General features: G+C 36.9%; 1 protein-coding gene across 2 annotated transcripts; it reads right to left on the minus strand.

Moving 5' to 3' along the window:
- Positions 1 to 308: 308 nt before the first annotated feature.
- On the minus strand, positions 309 to 9584 carry tnfrsf1a (tumor necrosis factor receptor superfamily, member 1a). 2 transcript variants are annotated; one of them, XM_028469799.1, is made up of 10 exons: positions 8966 to 9584; positions 7036 to 7115; positions 6841 to 6955; positions 6625 to 6750; positions 5985 to 6140; positions 5270 to 5348; positions 4538 to 4593; positions 3338 to 3510; positions 2960 to 3080; positions 309 to 2814 (listed from the first exon to the last, which is right to left on the minus strand). In XM_028469799.1, the coding sequence occupies exons 2-10, from the start codon at positions 7078 to 7080 to the stop codon at positions 2522 to 2524; spliced, it is 1164 nt and encodes a 387-aa protein (XP_028325600.1). In that variant the 5' UTR covers positions 7081 to 7115; positions 8966 to 9584; the 3' UTR covers positions 309 to 2521. The 2 variants fall into 2 exon arrangements, with proteins under 2 accessions (XP_028325600.1, XP_028325599.1); XM_028469798.1 differs by lacking the exon at positions 8966 to 9584 and having other exon boundaries at positions 7036 to 7383.
- Positions 9585 to 10245: the final 661 nt, after the last annotated feature.

Consider the following 10245-nt stretch of genomic DNA (forward strand, 5'->3'; position numbering starts at 1 on the left):
AGCTGCAGGCAAGGTGTTGGCAAGATGTGCTCTGAGAAATGCTGTTTCATGCAACATATGAACTGCAAAAAGTCAAAGAATAAAAGAATAAGATACACTGTTGCTGTCAGCACACGCACATCAAACATATACCTAAAAAAATACATGTCATAGCTAATGTGATTACATTTAAGGCTTGAGGTGGAATGAAGAGCGACGGCATGCCTGCGGACAAAGACACAACATAATTCTAAAATATTTCTTCCATGCAAATTAGAAAACACACAAGCACACACCCATCAAACAAATGTGTGGTCCAGGCACACAAATTTTCATTAAAACTTTTTATTTAAAGTTCAAATGTTCACGCAATAAAAGCTTCATCAAAGCAGAACATCCTGAAGTCTCTGGTTTTTCTTTGAGAGTTAGTGACTCAGGTCTGAGCCTGCAGGCCAGGAATCTTCTTCAAGTCTCTTGGCAGCGACACATGGAGAAAAGGTGTGTCCTGTTTTTCCACTGGTGAAAAGTAATGCTCCATTGATGGGGTTTACAGGAATGCCTTCAGGGCTGTAATTTTTTTTTATTAGTAATCCCCTTTATTTACAAGCACAGCAGAGGTATACACTTTGGGATTATTTAAAGGTTGAGTGGGCGGGGCTTCTGGCGCCTTTTGATGGACAGGGCCCCAATACTCAAAGGGACCCAATGATCAAAGGGAAATTTCTGATATCATAAAAAACTACAAACATGAGCGACAGGAGTCACGTTATCATCCAATGTTGGTTTGCAAAGGTCAGTCAACTCGTCTGTACACAGTTTATGAAGAACGCATTGTTCTGATGGTGTGAAAAGATACAAAATCATATTAATCATTGTAAGAAAAAAAAAAAAAACATGAACATTTTACAAATACATTACACTGCCATATAAATTCATTATTGATTATTGATACTTGTGTAATAGACATTTGTTTGTTTATTTTACAATTTTTTTATAGTAAAAATATATATCTGTATTTTATATTTTCTTTTAGGATTATAAACCCCAAAATATTATTTTTAAACATTAGAATGCACTTGATTACAAACTTACATGATAGTTAAAGTTCAGTAAAAATAACAAACCAGTCAATAACCAATATTAAATCATCTAAAAAGCACCAATTTTAAGACAGCTATATAGTAGCGTTATCCTATTAAAGTCTTATTCAGCTCTCGTCAATAATCAGAATAGAATGCTGCTTTTTGCTGATACTTACAGTAAAATACTGCCCAAGTGTAAAAAGAATCTTCAATTATCATTTAGCTTATTTCTTAAAAGTTAGCGAAATAGTAAAATTAGCCCCTTTGTGCTATTTGTAACATATATACTCATAATGCTAATACTTCGTGATTATTCCAATGTAAAACACACCAAAGTTGTTTGAAACATAGGCAAGTAATAAGAATCTGTGCGGAATGTGAATTAAGATTTAAAGAGTTCATACAGTAGCAGTGTGTATCCTTCAGATAATTGTGAGGATTTCAAAGTAGAGCCATCGTCCTCCATGTTGATACAGAGGAGCCCAGTGATGAAGTTAATGCTATCCTAGAAATGGCTCAGGATCTCTCCTAGGGCTGGGCGATATGGACCAAAACTCATATCTCGATATTTAAGATATATACAATAAATTGATCATTTTATCTCAAATCAAGTCTTACCAGAAAGATAATTATGGGTTAAATTTCCTTGTGAAAAAAGCCACACAGGCACATTTATTAACAAAAATTTGCACTTTTGGCTTTTTCTCTTATAAGGGACAGCACGTGTGAGTGAGTTCTGTAGTGTGGCTTGTTAAGGAGAAGGTCCGGGTTAGGACGCACTCAGTGATCATCGAACTGTGCTTTGCATTCTGTTCTGAGAAAAAGAGAAAGAAAGAACTCCTAAAAACGCATATTTTAATACAAAATTAGATATAAAAGAAGAAATCTCAGAGATATGGAAAAATTGTAAAGAAGGACACTGTTTGACTATACTCTATGAATAATATTAAACATATCTTGATATAGACGTCATTTTCTATATCGCCAAAATAGAAAACTCGATATATCTTGAATCACGATATATTGCCCAGCCCTACTCTCTCCCTCTCTGTCCTCTGATTCTTATTTTCTTCCCTCATCTTTGCTTTAATGAACAGATACTGATGGTAAATCTTAATTTAACTAGCTTGTGAAATCTGGGTCGATGCAGGTGGTCATCAACTTTCATTGTGGTTCTCCTGGAGGTTTGTTCCTTAGTTGTTTTTTTTCCCACTCCATTGTTTGCTTGTTTGGAACTTCTGTTTTGTTTTTGTTTTTTTTATAATATTCCCTGTTAAGTGTCATTTGATCCTTTACTCTTTGTCATTATTTGTTCTTTCAGCGAATGATTAGCAGGACCAGAGATGGAGTCCTCAGACACACTGCTATGTCCATTGGCACATTTTGTTCAAAGCAAATCCTAAATGAGAACAATACTTGGTTTGACGGGCTTTAAGCTCCACTTGGCACATGCTGCAGTGTCACTGAACCCCGTACTTTGTCTCCAATTCCACGGCCGCCCATTCCAGGTGTATCTTCCTCAGTTTGTCCACCAGCTCCTCGAACAGCTGCCCGTGGAGCATTTCTCCTCTGGATCCCGGGCGCAAGCCTCCTTTGGCCCACAGTCGCAGCATCTGGTAGTGAGCCTCTCGACAGGGTCTGTAGTCCAGCTCTGCTTGTTCTATCTCTGTATCCGTCACACCAAGAGAACGCACCAGTCGTTTTACCATTGCTACAGGAACCAGATCCAGCACGATGTAAATCAGCTCTGAGACTGCAAAAAACAGAAGAAAAGAAAAGAAAAACCATGCAGGAGTTGTGGGAAAGACGAGTGGAGCACAATAGATTACATTATGTTGAAATTAAAAAAAAGAAAAAAGTTGAGCTGTTGCTGAATGAAGCTGCAGCTGTGCACTCACCTTTGATCTCCAAGGGAACACAGTCAGGAAGGTTGAGCGTTTCTTTTTTACAGAGGGCATTCAGAGCAACTTCCTTCACGTCACTGGTCTCTGAGGATTCCTCATTGATGATCAGGAATTTCTGTAAGCAGATCATCTATCAATAGCTGTGTTTCCATTACAGTTTTTCAGCAGTTAAAAGCGATATTTCTAAAGTTCAAAGTATAAGCGATATATAATTTTCCACTCTCTCTCTCTCTCCCTCAAGTAACCCATGTATTGCCATCGCGTAGCCCTAGGGGAACACGTACCCCCATTTGAGAAACACTGTCCGAGGGTAATGAAACGCAGAGAGAAAGTCGGCTCTGGAGAATAAGCACCAAAAAGTTGCTCACGTACCTCGCACACGTCTGGGGAAACCTCGGCCGATTGGAGCGCTGGAGTTTTCGGCTTCTTAGTGAAACGTTTGGTCATGAAGTGGGTGATGAGAGCCACAGACAACAACATGAACACACCCACTGACACAGCTCCAACAATGATGTTGATAACATGCTGGTTTCCAGTGCCAGGATCTTAATGAGGCAGGGATCAAACCGAGAAAAGCACAATGAGTTTATGTTTAAGATTAAGATTAAGATTACAGACAAATATGCAACAACGTGCTTTTCTCATTATATTGAACCTTGGCTTCATTACACAAATGCAGAGGTGACGGGTAACAAAATATAAAGACTTTGTTACTGTACTTAAGTAGTTTTTTTGTATCTGCACTTTACGTGAGTATTTATTTTTTTGGTGACTTTTTACTTTTACTCCATACTTTTTAAAAATGAGCTTGTTACTTTAAATACCTTGGAAGAGGACGTCACAACGTAAAAAGACACAAATTCACAATTGCGTTTAATTTACAAACGTTATCTATAATGAATGGTAAATTCTCTAGGTATTGATAAAGAGTAACATATTTAATTTCTTTCCATGTACCAGTTTGCTCTTGGTTTTATTCAGCATTCACACTTTTTTTTTTTGACATATTTTATTTATCATGACTGCTAAATCCTCCAGGTGTTCAAAGGTAACAGAATTAACTTTGTTTCCATGTACCAGTTTTCTACAAGTTCCTAAAAAATAAAACCCTGTCCTATTATTGAAGGGACATTAGTTTTGCTTTTTTTACTAAAGTACATTTAACCTAGTGGTTAAGGACGCTGGGCTTGTAATCGGAGGGTTGCCGGTTCAAGCCTCACCTGGGCCATCACTGTGGGATGTTGAGCAAGTCCCTTAACCCCGAACTGCTCCCCAGGCGCCGCAAAAATGGCTGCCCACTGCTCCTCAGGGATGGGTTAAACGCAGAGGACGAATTCCATTAATGTACGAACATTACATGGCCAATTAAAGGCGAAAGCCCCGATTTAATTTAATTTAGTAGGATGTACTTTTTTTACTTTTACTCAAGTTTTTGTATTGAGTCAAGTTTCTTTAGCAATGTGAGAGCTGCTATGTTTGAAAGAGGGTTTTTTTTGTTTTTAAATTCAAATCATTTTTGTACACTTTGAAGACAAGTTTAAACGTGTTCCTGTCGAGTGATTAGTTTCTCACCTCTTGAATTCTGAACAGGAGGAGCCAAGCAGTGATGTTTACAATCAGCTGTGCAACTGTGGAGAAAAGAGAAGTTTCACAGCTGAAGAGGAAGCAAACAACACACATGCAGCAGACAGAATCAAATAAATGTAGTTTGACACTCAAACGTTCATTCACCCTGGGAGGTAAAGAAACTAATAATGCTAGCGGCACAATATTTATGGATTTACGCATCAACTAATGCTAGTTATTGACTCTCTGCACCTCTTTCCACCTAAAGTCTACCAATATTAACTCTAGAAACAGCAAATAAAAGATATCCAGATGTTTTGGGAGTCTTTTCTCGATGACTCAAATGCACAGTTATGAGCAACAAATGTTAAGCTGCTGATTTTAGTATTTCAGTTCAGTACTTCTGGTTTTGTTTTGTTTTTTCAGCCAGTAAATGGAAAGATTGAACAACGTTGCAATTGTGCTGGTAGTTTCAATTCATCAAAACTACTTCCTTATCAACAGTGTAAGTAAAACTGTCTTGACACCGTAAAGGGAAGTAAAGGTTGCGGTGGTGGGGTAACGGTAAAAGAAGCGGGATTGTAAGAGGGTTATGGGTTCTAATCTAACCTGGGTCAACACTGTGGCTTCTTGAGCAAGTCCCGTAACCATAACTGCTGGCTTTAAATAAAAGTGTCTGCTAAATGAAACGGTAGAATTGTAGAAAAGGAGTGTAAAAAAAAGCAGCAGCATACTCACTTGTTGCAGGGCTCACATTGATTGTTAACTCTGTAGTATTTCTCCTTACAGTCACACACTGTGTTTTGGTTTGGAGTGCCTGTTTACAATAAGAAAAACATTCTGTTAGCACTGATATGATGGTAAGGGTAAAATGAATGATGCATTGTCAATGGCCTGGGCAATATATCATGTTTCAACATCGAGTTTTCTATTTTGGCGATATAGTAAATGACTTATTTTTATTCATACAATCACACACAGTAAAAATCACATCATACAATACTTTAATATTAATCATAGAGTGCAGTCAAACAGTGTCCTTTACAATTTTAACATATTTCTGAAATATATATATTTTGTAAAAAATAAAAAAATAAAAAAAATACTCGTTTTAGGAGTTGCTGCTTTCGTTACTTCCCAGAACAGGATGAAAATCACAATTAGATGGATTTCCAAATGTTTTCTAACCCAGAATTACCCCTAAACAAGAACTCACTCACACGTGCTGTCCTTAGAGGAGGAAAAGACTGAAGTGGCACAATATTGGGAAGCTGTTTGTTAATAAATATGCTTGTGTGGCATTTTTCATCAGCAAATTTAACCCAGAATTGTCTTTCTGGTAAGACTTTATTGAGGTAAAAATATCGAAATTAATATCGTATATCGTCATTTTGGAAAAAAATATCGAGATGTGAGTTTTGGTCCATATCGCCCAGCCCTAATTCAGACTCACATTTCTGTCTTTCGGTTTCATCAGATCCACATTGTGAACATCTGCGACACTCGTACGTTTCAGAGTCAATCATGTATTTGTAAAAGCCATCCACACAACGACAGATAGTGTTCTGGTGCCTGGCACATGGCGTTTCCTCCACTTCAAAATTCGAGGCTGAAGGACAAGTTGAAAAGACAGAAAAGTGAGCAACCTAAAAATAAAAAGCTCAAGTGTTTGTCAGTGCCCAATCCTTTCAACGCATGCGCAAAACGCATTTACATCCGGTCGACCTATTTTAAGGCAGTTTGTGTAGTATGTAAAAGGTTGAATCTAAATTTATATTTTGAGCGAATTCCGATTTATTTTGGTTTTTATTTTATTTTCTGTTTGGTTTTTGCGTGTCAATGTCGTGTATTGTGCTTTGATCCGTTTCTGTATATATCGTCTTGTGGTGGTTTTTTCTTTTTGTCTTTTTCTTTTTTAATTAACAATTATAAACACCACAAAACAGTCACATATTTACATGTGTACTATTAAAATATTCAACAAAACGTCGTTTTTTTAAAATTCTACGCACATGCGTTGAAAGGATCAGGACCCGTGAAAGAATCGAGCACTGACAGTGTTTAAACCACAACTTAGGAAGCCGTGCTGTTACCTTTGCATCGTCTGCATGTTCTGCATTTGGGGGAGTAGTTCTTCTCAGAGTTGTATTGGCCTGGAGGGCAGGGCACACATTTACTCCTGTGGCCGTTAAAGTGACACTTCTCTTCAAGTTTAAACCCTGAAAGACCAAAGCCAAGCTCAGTGTCTGATGTTATTTTCTGTTAGTTTTACATAAAGACGTGTTGACTGCAGTGGACCATGAAGTTACCTGGTGAGCATTTGTCGCAACATGTTCCCTCATCAGTGCGATAGTCATCATGAGGACACGACTGCTTCTCTGACTCTTCTAATGGTGTTACTGTTACAGCATGAACGGACATGCACTGAAACCAAGATTTGATCATGAATAAACAAAAATGATTCTCCAATAATAAAGTGAAGGTTAATGTTGTATTTTTCTCACCGTAAGGAGCAGAAAAGTGACCAAAGAAGCTATGGCGCACCCCATTCTCTCTCCGACGAATTCAATCCATCTGAAGACACCTAGAGTAGAACAGGAACCAGGGTTGGGGTCAATTATAACTGTCATTGCGTAACTGATAATTAATGACAACTATAGTGTAATTATATTTACAATTGTAATTTTTTTAATCTGTTGCTGACGCAATCATAATTAAATTGCAACTGAGTTTAGACAATTGACTATAATTGTAATTGCCATGAAAATTCTATTAAAATTGTCAATTTTAAAAAACCATGTTACAGTTCTATGTACAGTTCTATACATATGTAGTTAAAAATGATTAAAATGTGTTTAATATCAAGCTTTTCCACATTTTTCCATTTTAAAAAAATTGAAATTGAGGGCTATACTGATAGAAAAAGGCTCAGACGTCCACACCAAAAATATTAAAACTTATATTTTCATTGATTAGGAAGACTAACAAGTTCATCAATAGATAGGTAAGAAATAAGATGATAGATATTTGTTTTTAGTGTATTTTACAGCTGGTTTAGGGCCCGTTTACGTAAAAGATGCTAACAGAAAGCTAACACCTGCGTACGTTCACAGTAACAATACTGTGAACGTACTAATGTTTTGTACAAAGAGTTTATAGCTAGGGCTGGGTATCGCCAGGTACCTCGCGATACGATACATCACAATATTATATATCACGATACAGCAATTCTGCAATAATAGATATAACGCGGGAAATTTCATCCACATTATGATATCTGTGTCACTGAAGAAATTCAGAATTTATTAACTGCACTGAATCCATTTCACAGGAATTCTTTACACACACACACACACACACACACACAAGGTGATGTTCAGCAGGTCTCGAAATGTCTCCGACAAAACCAGCATGAACATGAATTTCAGCAAAATACCTCTATTCTGGTGAGTCACACTGGGCAGACCTGTCCTGTCCTGTACTCGTGTGATTGTGCATCATTGAGCCTTACTTATCCCACGAGTGTCGCCACAGCTCACAATGAATGACTAAAGAACTGGTGTGTCTCAATTCAATGGCATAATGTTATGTTATATAACATATTTGCTTCACCTGTCAATGGCCAGACTGTGTTAAACTTTTTTCTTTTTAATAAACACAAAAATATTGTTAAGAAAATAAAGCATATTCTACTATAGCGTTGATTAAACCCACGTGATAATGATTCATGGACACAAACGCCTGCGATAAGCAACGTACGGTAGCTGCGAGTGAAATGTGAACCGAAAACTACATATGTTCTATTTTCTTTGGTTGTTGTCATTTTCTAACTTCATATTGTTTGTATGGAAGCCCATTCCTGCCGGTAAAAAAACATGATGAAAAAACAATAATAATTATAAAACCTAGGGAAAGTAAAATAATAATAATACAAAATCTTAACTTAATGATGTGCTTCCATATGTTTGAACTGTAATTGACTTAGTGTAAAGTTTATATTTAGAGCTCTTGTTATGAAAGGCTATAGGCAGATTGTGGTAGTCTACTCTAAATAATTTACATTGCCTTTGTAACATGATCTTTATATTGTTTAGTTTGTGACAGCAACAAAAAATAATTAAAACAACACTTTGAAGAGTATTCAATTAAACTTGCAAATGCATCAATATTATTATCGCACATACAAAGTCATACAATTCCAGCTAATAGTTAAATAAATAGGCTGAAGTAGGTCAAAATTCTCACACACTGTGGAGTTACAGAAAGGTCCGCGCCCCGCAATTTGAGAAGCACAGCATTAGAGGAACTAACAGGTTACAGACCGCTGTCTGTTGTCTGATGCGCTGAATTATGTCTGTCTCCACTCGTGAGTTTCGTTTTAAGTCACACAACCTAATCTGCTCACAGACCGACAAACAACAGACCGATACTCGCCTGTGGAGCTTCTTTCTACCACTTCAGGGTCTTTGCTCCTCCAGAGTCCCACATTAAAGCAGCCTGTGTTTTAGCCTGAGCTGGAAGCGCTTTTTCGGTCACAACTGAAGTCGAACCCCGGCGGGAGGGGGAGAAGAGGCGGGTTGTAGACGGGAAGCCTACGTCACCATTCGTTTCTAGAAACACAGCTACTGTTGGCCACGAAGTCACCTGAGGTACAGTGAACTATAGTCCGATACGATAATGGGCTCACGATACAAGACGATATTTTTGGAAAGGGGAGAAAAGCAGAAGTGTAAAGAATACTGATATCAAATGAGATCAAATAGAACTACTAAATACTATAGTCATACATAAAATCCTCAGGTACAAGTTAAAAGTAGCTCAAATAAATAGTACTCAAAGTAAAAGTTAAGTTACTTTCACTCCACGTTTATTTTTGGTGATAAATCTTGCCACAGTTCCCTTGCATACAGTAAATATCTCATGTATAAACTTAAAAATTAAGAGGCCAAATCTTGCATAATTGCTTGGAACTTAATTTGTTATCCACAAAGGCATCTGTATAAAATACAAGGTTTGTCAAAATGTACAATTCTTTTTTTAAAATAAATGAACACCAATGAATTCAATTTAAAATGAAAAAAAAAAGAAAAAGGACAGGCTCTAAGTATAGCTCTTTAAACAGTGCCATGCCATGTGGGTGACAACATAATGGGTAGAAACCCCAACCAGAACCCAAGAAAGCAGCTGGGAGTTGATCAGAAATGGAAAGAACATATGGATTATGTTCAATGTGCTATTAAATAGAAATGAAAAAAATAATCACAAAAAATTATAATTTACTCAGTGACGGTTGGGTGTAGAAATGTAACATAAGTAAAATTACTGATTTGGAAATATTTTCAAAAAAGTACAAGTACCCATAAAAGCAACTCAGTTACAGTAATGTAAGTACTTGTAATCTGATACTTTCACCTCTGTAAGAAAAGACACAAAAAATGCAGTTTGAAAAATAACCTCTGGCAATGATCTTTTTAACTCATTACAAAAATTAATAAAAAAAAAAAAAAATGTTCCTATTCAAAGTGAAAAAAGTCCCAATCTGCAAATAGAAAGCAGAAACGGAGAATGACAATTAATTCTAGTCTAGAACTAGAATATTTGTATTTCCTGAAGAAAATGCATGTGAGGATGCAGCTGCTGACCTGCGTCGCAGTACGCTGCATGAGGGAATTCAGAAGAACCATTAAATGAATTTTTTGATTCGCTTGCCCCTT

This window comes from Gouania willdenowi, chromosome 16 (genome assembly GCF_900634775.1).
Source record: "Gouania willdenowi chromosome 16, fGouWil2.1, whole genome shotgun sequence".
NCBI lineage: Eukaryota > Metazoa > Chordata > Actinopteri > Blenniiformes > Gobiesocidae > Gouania > Gouania willdenowi.

Coding starts and splice junctions, on each gene's coding strand:
- tnfrsf1a (XM_028469798.1), bottom strand. CDS start 7,161: ATGACAGTTATAATTGACCCCAACCCTGGTTCCTGTTCTACTCTAGGT. Junction 6,751..6,840: donor TTGCGACAAATGCTCACCAG/GTAACTTCATGG, acceptor TTGGTCTTTCAG/GGTTTAAACTTGAAGAGAAG. Junction 4,594..5,269: donor CAATGTGAGCCCTGCAACAA/GTGAGTATGCTG, acceptor TTTTCTCCACAG/TTGCACAGCTGATTGTAAAC.